General features: G+C 33.3%; 1 protein-coding gene across 1 annotated transcript in view; it reads left to right on the top strand.

Annotated features, from left to right (window-relative positions):
• The window catches only part of LOC129949146 (ets DNA-binding protein pokkuri), a 38737-nt gene extending 22162 nt beyond the window's left edge, over positions 1-16575 (top strand). Inside the window, exons 2-6 of the mRNA XM_056060417.1 lie at positions 345-416; positions 12117-13193; positions 13264-13513; positions 13576-14232; positions 14337-16575. Coding sequence (XP_055916392.1) covers positions 12212-13193; positions 13264-13513; positions 13576-14232; positions 14337-14532 — 2085 coding nt within the window. The 5' untranslated portion in view covers positions 345-416; positions 12117-12211 and the 3' untranslated portion in view covers positions 14533-16575. The remainder of the gene's footprint in view (positions 1-344; positions 417-12116; positions 13194-13263; positions 13514-13575; positions 14233-14336) is intronic.
• The last annotated feature ends 2062 nt before the right edge of the window (positions 16576-18637 follow it).

Below are 18637 nucleotides of genomic sequence, written 5' to 3'. Positions count from 1 at the left end.
ACTCAGGGTTCAAGTAGCTATTTTGTGAATTTTACGATTTTAAAGTTTACTGGCAATAAAATGGCCGTTTTGAATTGTGCGCCATTCTGTACACAAAACCTATGCTTGAAAAAGAATAATTTGTATCAATGGAACTGTCAAAGTAGTATGTACTTTTGACGTTTAAATGACTGGACAAGATTGCATGTTATTGCATTAAATCCAAATGACATCTTATCTATAAATTTCCCGTTTTGTGTATAGAGATTTTTTTAACTTATTTTAATCTTGAAGGTCTCCAATATTTAAAACGTAAACAAAAATCATTACAAGCATATTATAACTTTTCCTTCTTTTCTTTTCAGGAAGAACATTACTATTTGTCATATCAAAATAATAAGCCCACATGACTGGTCTAAGGAAGCTGTCCACGTGAGGTGAGTTGTGTTCTAAGAGTCCATTTTTATTTATACACATTATGAACATTGAACAAACCTACCTACGTTTCCTACTCTACCTACTTATCTTCATAGAATTGAAAGCATTTAAAACAATACGCGAACAAAAATCTCGATTTGTGTTGTTTTTCAGGAAATAATCTAAAATACCTTTTTTATTATATCTAAAAACTTATGTGTACATAACGTAGATATACATAATAGATAGATTTTAGGTAGGTAGGTATAAAGCTCTATAGAGAGTTGCAGACTTATAGTAGGTACCTATACTTGTATTAGCAGCATTATTATCTTATCATTTGCTATGTACGTGCTATCTGAATTTTATAGTCGAAACTCAAGCTGAATTATCGCGTGAACTTCGAGTGAACAATTTGATAGCTATAATAAAACATTGTTATTTGAGGAAATAAAAACATATACAAAAATTTGACTGAGATTTAAAACTTAAAAGCCACAAAAAAAAAAAAAAAAAAGTCCAAATTCTTGAGCGAACGGAAAATAAACGAGTAGTGGAGTTTGATGTGCCCATAATGACGCATAAATAACACACACTCTACCTTACCTACTGTTACCTGATGTTAACCTTTTTCTTTTCAGACTATTTATTAAATTAAATTCTAAAATAGCTTAAGGGCAGGGCCTCAAATAAATAGAAACACAGATTCCCTGCGGCTGATTTTGAGTCCTATCGTTCGGGTAATGACTTTTTCTTAAATGAACAAACGAATAAAGAAAAAAAATAACCAAAACTAATGTCCGCCGCCTCGCCCTACAAAAAGATCATTCTACTACTTTACCGAAGATCTGTTTGACTGCCGTTTCGTCTTTACTTGCCAATGGTGGTGATCTTTTGATGTTTCAGTTTTCAGATGATGATGATGATGATCGTGATCTTTTGATGGTAAACCAAAAAAACAACATCATAGCCAAGTAGCGACCAACATAAATGCGTAAACGCAAAAGGTTATCGAACGATTAATAACACCTCTTAACTTTACCTATTATTTTTGTGTTCCTCTCAGTCTCTACATCTACATAATGTTCTGTTTCTTTTCCGAATAACGAAAGTCCGATTGAGAATTAAACTTATAAAACAAGAACAAAATAACAAGAAACAGGTATTCGGACACGGCACCACCTACTTCCAGCATAATTAAGTCAGAAACACCAACAACAAAAAAAAAACCAAAATCTGCGACGAAGAAATTAGTTGGAACCGAAAAAATAAAAAATCTCGACAGAAAATTCAAACGAGGGAAAAAACCACTCGACAAAAGTGAATAAATTAAGTTTCTGGTTTTTTGTTTATCGATTGATATGTATTATGTTTTTTTTTTTTAATTTAATTTCTTCTCAAAATGATAGCAAATGTTTTTTTTTTATTTTGTTCATCATTTTAATAAGATTCTGCAATAGGCAATTTTTGTCTTATAAATATTTCGGGTCAATGACTTATCTTTATCTTAGATGATGACAGTCGTAGAGTAGAAAGAGATAGAGAATAGGGTAAGATCGCACCGTTAACTGTCCTAAAAATTATTATTAGTTTTTGATATTTTTGCAGTGATTTTTTGTTTTATTGATTTCTTTATACAAAATCGTCCCTTATGTCCGTTTTTATTGGATTTTTTCTTAAATTCCTTTGTTTATGTGATGTGTGTTGGCTTTATTCACAAATTAGCAACAAACATCACGTTCCTCATCGTCGTCGTCGTAGTCGTCGCCTGAAAAAAAATGTGTGTGATGTCATCATCGGATTTTATGATATTCACGTCATATAAAAAGTTTGCTGGAAATTCCAATATCAAATATCATCCAAGTGTTGCCTGTGTCAGGGATGATCTTAAGTGTCTTATTTTTTTTGACAGGGTGTGTTTTTTTCTAAAAAATCAGTTATTCTATTCTGTTCAGCGTACATGACGTTTAAGAACACATCTTGTCATATTAAGAGGCTTGTTCAGAAACAAAAATTACAGTGAAGTTAACGTCATCATTTTACCTATTTCTTTTCTTTTTTGGTTTACACCTGTTATGTCAGTTGTCACTAAAACGTGGATGTCACTTTTATGTTTACAAGTTTTTTAATTTCTTAACTCTTTTTGACAGTTCATCAGGTAGAAAGAGAAAGAGATAAACTTATGAGACATCAATCCAGTGTGAACTCTGACAATTAAACTAAACTTGCTCAAGGACTGTTTGATTTTTCTGTCGTTCCAATTTTGAGGTTGAATTCAACTAATCTATGTACATATCTGACAGATCCGAAGCTCAGAAAACTATTTGACGTTTTTGTAAATGTTTTCAAAATGCTGATTCCAGTTTTTTAAACATTCCTAAGGTGCCAGTTGTAGCCATCATTGGTGTTCATAACTGAAACTAATCATTGGATTTTTTTGGACAGTCTGGGTATTAGTTTTATTGATAATTTCTGTCATTGGATAAATATTCCCTGATTCGAATCAAGCATTTTAAGTTTAGCTATCATTGAAATCAATCCGGAAAATGTTTTGACTACGTTTAGCTTTGATTATAAATGAAAATTATATGCTGATCGATTGGAAATTACACAATGAATTTTTTTTTGGGAAAAAAAAGTTTGATTTTTACGAACAAAAAAGTAGTTTTCTATTTTCTAGACCAAAATTAATTTTCCTGAACAGCTGATAATTTTATGTTTAAAAGTGAAACGAATCGTTCCACTGATTGTGTTCCAATTTCCCACAATTCCAATGACAGATTTCAGTTAGTAAACTTTTTTTTTTGTTTGACAGATATCAATCAGGAATTTTTGTTCAAAGAAAGAAATTTTCAGAAGAACAGCCAACAAAATTCCAATGATTGGTTTCAATTATGAAAACCAATGATAACTAACCCCATAGAGTTGATCATTGAAAGTAAAACTGACAGATGGGAACAGTATGAAACAATATGACAGGTTTCCAGTGGAACGATTATGCTCCAAAACATGAAATCAACAATCAGCTGTTGATTGAAAATGATTTTATTATTAGAAAATTAAGAATGAACTTAAAAAAAAGTTCTGGCTAAAAAAATAGCTATAATTAACCCCATAGAATTGATCATTGAAAGTAAAACTGACAGATGGGAACACAAGCAATATGAAACGTTTTCAGTGGAACGATTATGTTTTAAAACATGAAATGAAATCAACAATCAGCTGTTGATTGAAAACGGGTTTTATTATTAGAAAATTAAGAATGAACTTAAAGAAAAGTCTTGGCTAAAAAAATAGCTATAATTAACCCCATGGGAACACAAACAATATGAAAAGTTTCCAGTGGAACGATTATGTTCTAAAAGTTGAAATCAACAATCAGCTGTTCATTGAAAACGATTTCATTATTAGAAAATTAAGAATGACCTAAAAGAAAAGTTCTGGCTAAAAAACTCAAACCAAATCTAATAAATTTGACTCTCTTACACGCTTTTAAATCGCGAAACTAAATTTTCAATGATGAAACCCAATGACAGCTATAAACTGGCCCTAAGTATGTTAAATTTTGTGTCACCCTCTTGTTATGGGTGATCATAAGTTGGTTTCAGAATTTTGGTCAATTTAACCATCAACGTATTCCCATCATCGTATTCAAAAGATTGAAGTTTTTGTTTAATCAAGAGACAAGTTAAGACGCTCCCTAACTCTCCCGCTACGCACCCTCTGTCCTTGTTTCAACATGTGCATTTTTTTGTTGTTATTTCTTTTTATTTCCTTTCACTTACCACCCCGATCCCCGATCGCATCATCTTTCATTTTTCTATGTACATTGTACCAGCTCAGATTTGAGTGGTTCCTTTCCCTGTTCCCTGTTCCCTAAACGGCAGCCACACTGAAGGAAAAAAACTCATAAAAAGAATCGTTTTTTACACATGTTGTTCTGAAAGATACCCACTGCATGGTTTTCGAAGTTCTTCTTTTTTTCGTTTTGTGTCTGCATCATAAATAGCGATACCTATTATTCACTTGGCTGGGCTGCTAGGCGGGCACACAGTACAGTAAGCAACACCAGCAGGAGAGTGCTGAAGAGGAGAAGGTAAACAAACAAACCAAGAGGAAGAAGAAGAAAAACAACAACAAAAACTACGGAAAAAAGTCGACTTTGCTATGGAATTTGGCCATCACTGTTGCTGCCACTGCCACCGCCTCCGATCCTCGCCTTGCCGCCACCACCGCTTCGTTGCCATCATAGCCGTAGTCGTACCCGTTCGGCGTTCCGTTGTCGTCTCGTCTCCTGTGTTCCTGTGTACTTCTGATGCTGCTGCTGCTGTTCCCTGGTCTCTGTCTCTGCGCTACATCAGCGCGCTTCTGCCACAGCTATAGCCGCACTGCCGCAGTTAAAATGTTGTGTAGTTTCCGCTTAAACTGGTTTCTTTACTCGCACGTTTTGAAATACAGATGCGCAGCAGGGGTGGTAAAGTACAGAAATCTAAGTGTATTGCTTCCTCCTAGATTAAGGTTTCATCCTATATACCGACTACTCCTGCGTGATGATGCTGGGCTGCACAAAGAAGGAAGAAGAAGTCTTCCTTCGTTGATTCGTTGAAGGAAGGTACATAACATAACATTGGGAACAGTACATTGATATCCAGCTTTTTATGCTTGCTGGGCTCGGGCTCGAACTCGAGCTCGATCAGGAACAAATACGAGGTCATTGCAAGCACCAAAGGGGCAGCATCCGCAATATGATCAAAGAAGGAGGCGATCGGAATCGGCAACATCATGATTATGATGCTGACGATCGTCGTCGTCTTATAGTCGTAAAAGAGCACCACATAAAGAATCCAGTTGCGCATCCATCGATTGCTCGAGCTCGTTGGCTGATGGTTGTTGCTTTTAGGTGACGGTGGATGGTGGTGGCTGGAAAACGAGATTTTCGTCGTCTGGGATCCAGGAAGTGAATTTCAAGTATAACCATCTTAACGGACACCGGGGAACCGGGGATTGGGCCTTCGCAGCACTAAGCTATAGCTGTGTCGGTGTTAAGGAAGAACAGCAAGAGGATGCATCCAGGAACTGCTTTGGCTATGTAATTATTTTCGGGGGAACTTTAAGACTATACTCTCAAAGAGTCTCAACCTGTTGCCCGGGGAGTGACGATCACCTAGAGTGGTGTGTGCTGTGCTGTGCATGCGGTTAAGCCAAGATCGTGAATTAGAGAAAAGTACCATTTCATCTCATCTTAGCTCTGTTGCCTCCTTATGTTATAGATAATGACACAGCTTCCAAAGAAGCCTTATACGGTATGCGGAAACGAGTTTTTACGACTTAAGTCATAGACTGAAGCCTATAGCTGCAAAAAAGATGTATTACAATATTGAGAACTGTTATATTTATATAGCCTGAGAGCCTGCTTGTTTTTTTTTTCAACCAACAACTTGTCGAACTTAAATGATTAATTAAATAATATTTATTTTATCTCAACATTTAATTACAAGGAAATCAATGAAATTTTAAGGACTTTCTCATTTAAATCTATGACGGTGAAGAAGTGTCAAAGATAGTAGCTTGTCTGATAAAAGTTCTGTTTCATTTTCTGTTGCGTCCGACTCATCTATTGTTCTTTTCGTAAAGTAAACATTACTCAAATCTGTTTATAAGAACTGTCAAGTATACACTTTAAATCAACACTTTGAACAGATTGGCTGCGTTCAATCTCGTATTGGATATAGGATATCTTCGATAGCTGTATTGAGATAGCTGACAAAAAATAAGAACAAATTTCAGGTGTTCACAAATGACAGAGAAACATTTAAGCTTCGATGTCAAAATTCAAATAGGATGAGTTTCTTCAACTTCAGAATGCTTTACGCTAGACTGGAGGTAAGACCTAGCAAAAAATAAGTCAATTTTGAAGTTTAAAAAAATAGTTCATAATTACCTTCCAAAATTCGGAGGCAAATAGCTTCTTTATCGTCTATTATGTATAGAACGTCCTCAAAAACAACTTCAACTAACATTTTGTATCTTTTTTTTACCAACAAATACAAAAACTGAAATCAATTTTGAAGTTTCTTGAAATTCAAACATGTGCTGAATCAGCTGTTCTGTCAGATACCTATGTATGTACAGTACATACCCCGAAAATTCTTGAATAGCTTTGGATCCCTTTTTTGACATATCAACTGTTTTTGATCAGCTGTTGTTTTACACGCAAAACACTAACAAAAATGTATCCGGATACCCTGTCCATCTGAGATTGAACGCAGCCATTCTGTTTTTCAGCATAGCTTTGGATTCCTTTTTTTGACATCTCAACTGTTTTTGATCAGCTGTTGTTTTACACGTAAAACACTAACAGAAAGGTATCCGAATACTCTATCTGTCTAAAATTGAACGCAGCCATTCTATTGTTCAGCTTATTAGAGTACATGAACAGACCTAATAGCACTGTTTGCTCCGAGAAATGAAACATGCACTTATGTCATAAAGAAAGTGTTTAAAAAGCTCTACCAACTGTCAAATTTTCATATGACATTCTAAAGCTAAGTACAGGCGTTGTTAAATTTTTCATCAGTGCCAGTCCTATGATGACAACAGTTGCCAATTCACTGCTAACCACATTTCGATGAAAAATTATCCAATCACATGTTTGACAGTTTTTGTCCCAAAGTTTAACTGGTTTTGATATTGTGTACGCGCAGAAGATTTGTTGTAAGAACGTTGAAAGCAGTTGTCAAAACGGTATTCTACGTTTCTGGCAATTTTATCAAACAAATATAATCGTCTGGATTGGGACAATTTTTATTTCATTGACAGTTCTGACAATCGTCTATTCTGTGTACTTGTGTCATGAATAAAGTGTTCAACAAGCTGTACCAGCTGTCAAATTTCATATGACATTCTAAAGCTAAGTACAAGCGTTGTTAAATTTTACAGCATTGTAAGACCAGTCAGTCCTATGATGACAACAGTTGTCAATTCACTGCTAAACATATTTTTATATGAAAAAAATATCTGATCAATTGTTTGACGGTTTTTGTCCCAAGGTTTTGATCTTGTGTACGCGTAGAAGATTTATTGTAATGACGTTGAAAGCAGTTGTCAAAACAACATTTGACGTTTCTTGCAATTTTGTTAAACAAATATAATCGTCTGGATTGGGGCATTTGAGACATTTATTATTTTATTGACAGTTCTGACAATTGTCTCTTTTTTTTGTTAAGCTTTGATCTTATTGTGGCTTTATTTTTGCTAGCGACTTAGTGAAAGAAAAAGGTTATATGCGAGAAAGTTTGTCTTCTTTTTTTCGTTCCAAATCAACTTGAAAATATTTGAAATATTCAATGATTCATTTGATTTTAATATTAAACCAAATATTTCATGATCTTTGTTACATAATTTCTTCCAAAAAAATCGACACGGGTATAACCTGTGAAACAATTTTTGGAAAACAAACAAATAGCTAAAAGTTTTGGTGGTGGTCCATAGCCCGTTCTGAAATAAGTCTATAGCCGCTAGCAATTCCGCCGCTGCGACCGCACCAATAACCAAACCAAAAAATATGTAGATTTACAATCAACAAAACAACCCAAAATTTTAAGTATAGGAGCGTCTGATGTGATTGTTTTGCTTTTGTGATGTGAAGATCATAGCTTCCTATACTCCGCAGCTTCTATATGGCTATACCTACCTACAACAGGCTAGCCAAGCTGAATCTGAATATGCTTCTGCTTCTTCTTCTGCGCTGCTGCTGATTTCTGTTCATCGCTTTTCTTAGACACAAAACTGTTGGTTAGTATTTTTGTTTGTATATTTTTGTTATTATTTCGGCTTGACATAGGGAAGTGGCGTAGTCGCGCAAACTTCTACAACAACTGATCTATACTAGCTGATGGTCTTATACTATGGTGGGGGGTATAAAGAAGGACTAGGAAACAGCAACGGCGTGCGGTTTGGCGCGGCTCGACGCGATACTCTCAGCCAAACAATAACACTACAGTTTTAACTGGCAGTGTCAGTCGGTCGGATCAGAGAGCCAGCTAGAGCCAGAGCTGTGCGATCAGAGCAGAGCAGAGCAAAGAGAGATCGTGCGGCAGGAGATGAACACAGAAGCGGGAGTCGTTGGACTTCCGCATCGTCTGTTGAATACTATGGGTTTATATATGTACTCAGTTCGCTGTCAGGCGTTGTTTTTCTTCTTCGCTGTTATCTAAATATAGCTTTAGAATTTTTTACGATTTCCGTATTTATCTATTTACTAAATATTTTTTTCATTTTTCTTTTGCTTCGTTTATCTCTTTTGTCTGAATCTACACTAAACATCAGAAAAAAGAACCAAAAATACACCAAATTATAGACTTAACCAATTCGTCATGTTTGCTCTTAAAGTTTTGATTATTTTAAAAATCTTGTATCTAAGTGTGTGAATATCTACGCAAGGAAAGAATTTTTATAAATCAAAAAATAAAATAAACTTTTATAATAAACAAGAATAGGCAGGTGAAGGGAGAAAACGAAAAAAAAAAAAACGAAATAAAATAAGAAGAAACTGACAAAATAAAAAACCAAAGAAAAAGAAACTGAAAAACACAAGACACAAGATGATGATGACGGCAAAAGAATCTGAATTTCCGCTTAAACTGGATTTGCCGGATACTGTTTGCATTTAATAAAGCAACAAAAATGTTATTATCTCTGGTGACCGGCATTCCTAAGCTTCGTGACAAGTATGCCAGAGCCAGCCAGAGCGGTAGTTTAGTTTGATGAAGTTGATGTGTGCTGCTGAAGTTGACTATTAGTTAAAACCTACCTACAAGTTAGTTACAACAACGAACTGAGACGTGGTGTTGCAGTCGCAGTCGGTGTGGCTTGACTTGGCTTTATTCCTCCAGGCCCAGCTTTAAGTCATGACTATAGCTTAGCTCTATGGCTAATTGATCTTGCCAATGTTGTCGTGCGATACAACTTGAATATGTATCTACTCTACCTAAACACTTGTTTTTTTTTTCATTCTTGCTCTCTGTGAAATATTCAATTATAATTAAATAGGGAGCCGTGTAGATTCTTTTACAGGGTGTTTTTTTTCATAATATAATTTGTGTGTAGTCAAATTCGTAGATCTCTTTAAAAAACACCCTTTATTGAGACGTTGGTGCAAAATTTTTAACGATTTCTGACATTTCAAACAAATAAGTCAATTCTCCGGATCTAGGTTTGTTTGTCTTGTTTTTGCAGAACTGTCACTATTAAGACGGGTTCAGATGCATTTTTTTTTGAACTGTCAAATATTTTGTATTCTTTTTTGGAAATAGAAAGTTTTTAAATCTACGCATGTGACACCTGCTGTAAGTGCTTCTATACTTTGTGATCTAGGTTTGTTTGTTTTGTTCGTTTCTTTTTGCAAGAAATGTCATTGTTAAGACTTTTTCAAATTCAACTTTTTTGAAATGTCAAATCTTTTAATAGTAACTCTTTTCTACATCTGTGCATATTATGTAAATATTCTGTATTCATTTTTGGAAATATAAAGTCTTCAAATCTAAACATTTGACATCTGCTGTGTGCTTCTATACTTTGTGATCTAGGTTTGTTTGTTTTGTTCTTTTTTTTTTGCCCGAACTGTCATAGTTAAGACGTATTCATATTCACATTTTTTGAACTGTCAAATCTGTTAAGAGTAACTCTTTTCTTGAAATCACAAATATATACAAATTTTGTTTAATATTCGTTTTTGGAAATAGAAAGTTTATAAATCTACGCATGTGACATCTACTGGAGTGCTTTCATACTTTGTGATATAGGTTTGTTTGTTTAGTTCGTTTCTTTCTGCAAGAAATGTCATTCTTAAGACGAGTACAGATTCACTTTTTTTAAACTGCCAAATCTTTTATTAGTAACTCTTTTCTACATCATCACATTTGACATCTGCTGTGAATGATTCTATACTTGTGATCTAGGTTTGTTCGTTTCTTTTTGCAAAAAATGTCATTGTTAAGACTTGTTCAAATTCAACTTTTTTGAATTGTCAAATCTGTTAAAAGTAACTTTTTTTATGAAATCACAGATAAATGCAAATTTTCTTAAATATTCTTTTTTGGAAATAGAAAGTTTATAAATCTACGCATGTGACATCTACTGTGATTGGTTCTATACTTTGTTATCTATGTTTGTTTGTTTTGTTCGTTTCTTTTTGCAAGAAATGTCATTGTTAAGACTTGTTCAAATTCAACTTTTTTGAAATGTCAAATCTTTTAATAGTAACTCTTTTCTACATCTGTGTATATTATGTATTCAGTTTTGGAAATATAAAGTTTTTAAATCTAAACATTTGACATCTGCTGTGTGCTTCTATACTTTGTGATCTAGGTTTGTTCGTTTCTTTTTGCAAAAAATGTCATTGTTAAGACTTGTTCAAATTCAACTTTTTTGAACTGTCAAATCTGTTAAGAGTAACTCTTTTCTTGAAATCACAGATATACATATGCAAATTTTGTTAAATTTTCTTTTTAGGAAATAGAAAGTTTATAAACCTACGCATATGACATCTACTATGAGTGCTTCTATACTTTGTTATCTAGGTTTGTTTGTTTTGTTCGTTTCTTTTTGCACGAAATGTCATTGTTAAGATGTGTTCAGATCCTTCTATGTTGAACTGTCAAATCTGTTTAGAGTAACTCTTTTGATGAAATCGCGGATATATGCAAATTTTATTAAATATTCTTTTTTAAACCTACGCATGTGACATCTACTGGAGTGCTTCCATACTTTGTGATATAGGTTTGTTTGTTTTGTTCTTATTTTTTTGCCCGAACTGTCATAGTTAAGACGTATTTAGATTCACATTTTTTGAACTGTCAAATCTGTTAAGAGTAACTCTTTTCTTGAAATCACAGATATATGAATATATATATGAATATGTTAAATATTCTTTTTTGGAAATAGAAAGTTTATAAATCTACGCATGTGACATCTACTGGAGTGCTTCCATACTTTGTGATCTTGGTTTGTTCTTTTTTTTACCCGAACTGTCATAGTTAAGACGTGTTCAGGATCACTTTTTTTGAACTGCCAAATCTGTTAAAAGTACCTCTTTTCTTGAAATCACAGATATATGCAAATTTTGTTTAATATTCTTTTTTGGAAAAAGAAAGTTTTTTAAACCTACGCACGTGAAATATGAAATTCGTGCGTCTATAGTTATATATGAGTAGTTTGAAAGATTGTAGCCTATGTAGAATGAAATATTTTTAAAGAATGAATTATTTTAAAAGATAAGACTTTTAAAAAAGTAAAAAAAAAGTAGATATGTTTTATCTCTGTAGCCTTTGTTACTTTATGTACCTCATATTACAAACAAAATTGATTTCATGGAAATAAAACAAATCGAAATAATGATCAGTAATAAATCTACCATTCAACGAGTTTGTGGAAATAAATAAAGCTGATAGTAAACTAACATTATGTATAGAACCTAACGAGTTATGAAATTTAATTGGAAACTCATAATTAGTGCAAATAAAGTAAGGCAGGATGTGATGAGTTAAAAAAAAGTGTATTATTTTTAAACCTTATCATTTGTTTGCCTTTGTTTTGTATAGTTTATTCTTTAAATGGCGCCCAATAAAAGGTTTTGTCCAGTGTTTTCTTTTAATAATTCTTAAAAAAATACAACACAATTTTAAACAATTTAATAAATTTCTTCTTTTTTTTTCTTCCAGATATATTTTCTTTGATATTAATACAAATCTGAGAAAATAAAAGACTGGTTTCGAAACCAAATTGAAATCATCTGTGAATTCAGTGTCAATCCAAAATGAAAATGTTACCAGTGCAACTATCGTTGAATCCACCGCTAGGACTTTGGAGTGATGTAATGTGGCGGTGTCCACCAGCACCTCCGAGTCAGTTAGCCGAATTGAAAACCCAGTTGCCGGCATCTCTGCCCTCAGATCCACGACTCTGGGGTCGAGAGGATGTTACAGTGTTTTTGAGATTTTGTGAGCGTGAATTCGATCTACCAAAGGTCGATCATGAGGTATTTAAAATGAATGGAAAAGCGCTTTGTTTATTGACAAGAGCCGATTTTGGCCATCGTTGTCCTGGAGCTGGAGATGTGCTGCATAATGTTCTGCAAATGCTAATAATCGAATCACACATGATGCACTGGCACCTGCCCAATAGTCCAGTTACACCCACCAGCCGTTATCCATTGTCACCGCATAGTCATCCGCCAACGCCTACATGGCCACCCATTGTACCACCAGAGAGTCCCTTCCACAACGCACACATGCATCACTTTATGCCTCCGAACTCGGTTACCCTGAGTCCACCGCCATCTGTTGACTCGCAAGCTAGCAGTCCGCCACAAGGTCAAGATCAAAATGGAAGCAGTAATGGCAGCTCCAGCAGTACCAGCAATATGAACAACGGCAGTGTATTCATTCAAAACAATACAACCAGTTCGAGTAGCAATCAATCGGATTCAGATGATGAGACTTTTTCAGAATCCAAAGCAGCATCGCGGGCAGCAGCAGCAGTTGCTGCAGCTGCAGCCGTTGCGCAATATAATAACAACAGTCCACCACCAACACCCGTTCTCAAGGATATGTCGCCAAGTCTTACACATCAGATTACGAATAGTTTTGTGAATACTTGGTCCCAAAGCCAAGCCAACCAGAAAATGCATAGTGCCTCCGGCAGCACCAGTAGTGGTGGCTCATCATCGGCTCCAACTACTCCCAGTTATATGCCAGTGAAGAGAGAATTTTTCCCTGAAAATTCTGAACCAAATACAAGTAAGTTTTTTTTTAAATTGAAATGAAAAGAATTCTTGTTAAAGTTGGATTTTTGTTTATTTTTATTTAGATGGACGCCTTTTATGGGATTTCTTACAACAGCTTTTGAACGATAGAAATCAAAAATACAGTGATTTGATCGCATGGAAATGCAGAGACACAGGAGTATTCAAAATCGTGGATCCAGCTGGTCTAGCTAAGTTGTGGGGAATTCAAAAGAACCACCTTTCAATGAACTACGATAAAATGTCCAGAGCACTCCGATACTATTATCGAGTGAATATTCTGCGAAAAGTTCAAGGAGAACGTCATTGCTACCAGTAAGTTAAAAAAAATTTCTTTTTAGATGATTTTAATTTATTGATTTATTTTTCTTTTATAGATTTCTTCGAAATCCAACTGAGCTTAAGAATATCAAAAATATTTCACTTCTTCGGCAATCAGTAGCGAATTCGTCTGGAACAGGAAACAGTAGTACAGCAGGCAATGTACAAACACCCGCAAACAATGGCAGTTCAAATAACTGGCCAATGTCTTCCCAGAATGGACAAGGTCAATCGGGAGGACAGGTACAACAACACCAACAGCAACAACAACAGCAGCAGCAGTCAGTTTCACAACCCTCGCAATCACCCCAGAGGCCGTCATCAAGAAGCAACAACAATCAACTAGGTATACCTGGTAGTCTGCCTTCTGCTTCAGCGATCTCATCATCAGCAGCGGCAGCTGTTGCAGCTGCAGCAGCAGCTTATGGCCCACCGCCCACATCTCCATTATTTATGCACGCCATCAATGGTGCCTTTCATTACCTCACTTCAAACACCCAACAACAACAACAACAGCAACAACACCAACAGCCGCCCAATTCACCTGCACTGCCTACAACACCTAGCGAAAAGCTTCAATTTAACTCGATTAAATTGGAGGGAAATAGCCAAGATGGCGATGAAATGAAGCCAACTGATCTAAGTGTGTCATCGGGTCATTCGTCTTCAGAAAAGAGAAGCTATTCACAGTCATCTAGCTCCGATTGTTATCCGTAAGTTAATTTTTTCTTTTATTTTTCAATTATTTTGCTTAACTTAAATGGCGCCCAACTCGAAACTTTAAATTTACTTATGATATATATTTTTTTTTTTACAGATTAATTCGTAATGCAGATGGTCTTACTACAATAAAACTCATCCGGTACAACGAAAACAGTTCGCCAGAGTCTCCCAGTCATATGCAACAGTGTCACGACTCTTCCGAGGACATGCAAACATCATCAATGCAAACCGAAAGTGGCAACGACTCCAACAACTATGACGGTAATATGCCAACAGATCTGCGTAAATAAATAATTGCTGGACAGTATTTGAAAATTTCAATATGAAAATGAAAATGAAAACAAAACAAAAATTACAAACAGAAAATAGACAATCACAAAATGTTGAATTGTGCGTGATGTTAAATCAAACAAAACATAAAATGATATTTTTTTATTATCAATATTTGCAATCCAGTTTTCTGGGCAAGAGGAGTCTGTATAAATTATTCATACATACAAATAAATAAATATATTTTATACAAAACAAAACAAAAAATATATAAAATAAATACACAGAAGAAATTTAGAAAAAAAGGAAAGTTATAAATAAAAAACGAAAAATTATTTAATTTTATTAAACTTAGCAAGTAAATTATATAAATGAAAGAAAGAAAGAAAGAAAAAAAAATAGTTTTAAGGTGATTCTCAAATCAAAAACAATGTAAAATGTGCCAATTTAAATGATAATTCATAAAATTTCTGTAAAATTATTTTTTAAATAAGAGATATTAGTTCATTAAATAGGCAATATCGTTATTATAAATATTAAAATATTATTATTATTATATAATTGTCAACGAGACGAAGAGCAATTGCGCTTCTGTTTTTTTTTTTTAATTTTATTTTATTTGTTAGTTTCTAAGAAAAACAACAACAAAACAAAATAAACAACCTCTCCAAGCTTTACTCTTATAAATAACACTTAGGAAATGAAATGATTAAGTTTGAAGCACATGAATTGGTAAAAAAGCTTTTTTGAATAAAATAATTATGAAAATGAAAATGAAAACGAATTAAAACAAATTTTTGTCAAAGATGTAAATACTTTCTTATTTCTTTCCCTTATTATTTCCAAAACGGAATTATTGTGCTTCCTTTTATTTTATACGTATATAAAATATATATATATATTTTATACAACCCCCTCCCCACAAAATATTTAGAAATTTGTGATTCGGTCGTCAGTAGAGTTGTAGAATGATTTTTATTTTCGATTAGATCGTTTCATTAATTTTGTTTATTGTTGAATTTTGTTTTACGATTTATGTGATAACAGTTTTATTTTATATTTTTTTATTTTTATAATTTTATGTTTAAATATTTTTTTTCTTTTATATTTCAATTTAATTAAAATAAAACAAATCGAAATGTGTATAATCAGTTTTTCAGCTAACACAGCTGTACGAGTATATGAAAAACAAAAATTATAACGACCTTGTGCAAAGCACGAAGTTTCAAGTTTCAGTGCAAACTAGGATCTAAAAAAAAAAACAAGAACAAAAATAAAAATTCTTATTTTCTTCCAAACACAACAAAAATATTTAAGAAACAAAAAACATCAACAAAAAGTGTTTAAAATTAAATCGGCTTCCATATTTAGTACTCTTTTTTGTTTAACTAGATAATAGTTTTAGCTTGTACAATAATTTTATCATTTAAATATCTAAGAAAGAAAACAAAAAGAAATGACTATAACAAAAAATAAAATAAAAAAATATAAATTATATCATAGATTATGTTAACTTTAAATGAAAATAAAAGAAAAACAATTAATATCAATTAACTATGTATAAGTCGGCCAGATGATTTTTTGTGTAACATTTTGGGTGAATAACTTGCTATGTTTGCTATTTCTTTTTTTTATTATTTAATTTATATAAAATTAATGCATATTAAAAATCAAAACAAAAAGAAGTTAAAAATGCAAATAAAGCTTCCATATTTCTTTTATTCATTTAGAATGATGAAATGGAAGTGCTCTTTAATTTCATTCTTTATGAAGGGCTATAAAAAGTGTTCAGCTGCACGCAGAAAGCAAACAATATATAATTTCTTTCTCTTGTACATATTAGGTAATTATTATTATTATTATGAATAAAAGAAATAAACAAGTAATTATACATGCATATAAATATATATATATTTACATTACAATAATTTTTCTATTTTACATTCTATAAATTTTTATACAAAATAAGATTATTTTGAAAAGATAACAAAAAAAAACAAGAAATAAAACAAATAATAAAATTGAGAAAAAATAAATCAATAAAAATGTATTTGTTAATGGAACATTTGGTTTTTTAAATTGATTTCTATTTGAGGACTTTGTAGCTAGCAGTGGTCTGAGATGAGGTGACGTGCTCAGACCACTTTATTCTGATATTTAATCTATTTGAACATATGAAATTTCTTTGTGTAGCAGATTGTAACAGGCGTAATTTTGTATTATTATTATTATATATTTATTGAAGAAGTAATAAATTACATACAAAATAAAATAAATTAGGTGGCGCAACAGTCCGTAGAGAAATAGGGCCTAGTGACTTACAACTCTCAACCATTCCTGTGTGTGAGTAATTGCAGGGATCCGAACGGTTACTTTGAGAAAGCACTTTTTCATGACAAGAATTACTCTTGGAGAATTTGTCAATACCTCGCAAGATGCAGTAATTTCTAAAAGAATGGGCAGGTTCAGGCGACATAAGGGACTTGGAAATAAGGCAATTTCTAGCTTCTGATTGGCCAGCTGCCAAAAAATTGCCTTCCAATTAAGGCAACTTTATTGGAAACTTGACTGGAAAGTTATACCCCTATTATGGTTGGCGAATTGAACGTTCGAAGTAAGTGAGCTATTTTTATTAGCGAACTAACACATTCGACATACCAAGTTGGCGAACTTTGCAATTCGAGTTCGAAATTCGGTGCTACCATACAAACAAAAAATAACACATATATAAATAAACGTCAACTCATGAAATTTCAAAAAACAGTTGTGTTCAATAATTGATAATTTTCATAATTAACAAAATTATAAAATATACCAAATTGATAAGCAACGTACATTTGTTTTTTTGGAGAAAACGAAAATTACAGAAAAAAAGTAAGAACGCTTCGACTGCGCAAGAATACTCGAGACAACTCTAATGTCTTGGAACTCCCTAATCATTTGTAAGTCGACAAAATATTTTGTGCTGGAAGTTCTTTTAATTGTTATTAAGTTTTAGACCATATTTTCGACTAAATAAGGAAGCGTTACAAGTTTGAAGGCCACCTCCAGCAGGGATTACTGCTATACTAAAATTAGCTTCTGCCCTTAGATTTTTTGCTAGTGGAAGTTAACAAAGCAGCGAAGCAAAGTAGGAAAATACTTTCATTTAGGCCTGTCACAATCCTCGGTTTCTATATTATTAAAGTTGTGTGTGCAATTGAAGACAAATTAAGCCCCACCTGGATCAGTTTCAACATGTCATCCGATGCGAAACAAAACGCATGAGACTAATTTTTTTTAACCGCCAGGTTACCAGGAGTAATAGGATGTGTTGGCGGAACCCATATAAGAATCGTTGCTCCGATTTAGTTGCGTCATCAGTATCTTAGCAGAAAAGGATATTACAGTTTCAACGCAATGATAGTAAGTTTTTTTTCCTTGAGTGGTTTTCAATGCAAGTGTATTCGTTATGTTGACGCAAGATATCCTAGATCGACCTTTGTATGGAACTGCAGTCATCTTAAGTGATTTCTTGAAACATGGTACCAAAAAGGAAACGTTCAATTGAGTTAATGGTTGTAGCAAATTGGTCCCATATATTCCTTTAGGTTTTTTTTAAAGAACCAAAATTTGTATTAGTTTTTTTGCAGCTGAATAAAAATGCATTGACTCATGTTATTTTATAAAAAAAAGTGAAATATACATATGACCTTACATTGGTTTATTTTCCGACATTTCTTTTACATAAGCTTTTCTCACACAATATGAACGTTCGACAAATAATAACACGAATTGACGAATGACGCTCAAATCAACGAACATTCGATAGCGACAATGGAGTAAGAAAAATGTATGACATTTAAGTCGAATCAACGGTTCTCAATTAGCCAACGGTAATACAAAGTTCTCACACTCACACGTTTATTCATTCGACTCGCCAATGAAAACTATCAAGTCAAGTCAACTTATGTCAGAATGAAAATCGATCATGTTTTTTTTAATTAACTGAAAGTTGAACTTAATTCCTCTACGATTTATTTATTTTACGCACAATTTCATTCAATATTTTGTGTACAAGGGTTCCTCGTCAAATTGGAAAAGAAATAAGTAATATTTCTTTACAATTCGAAATGCAAATTGTAA

This window comes from Eupeodes corollae, chromosome 3 (assembly GCF_945859685.1).
Source record: "Eupeodes corollae chromosome 3, idEupCoro1.1, whole genome shotgun sequence".
Lineage (NCBI taxonomy): Eukaryota > Metazoa > Arthropoda > Insecta > Diptera > Syrphidae > Eupeodes > Eupeodes corollae.
This window is presented reverse-complemented; position numbering and strand designations above follow the sequence as displayed.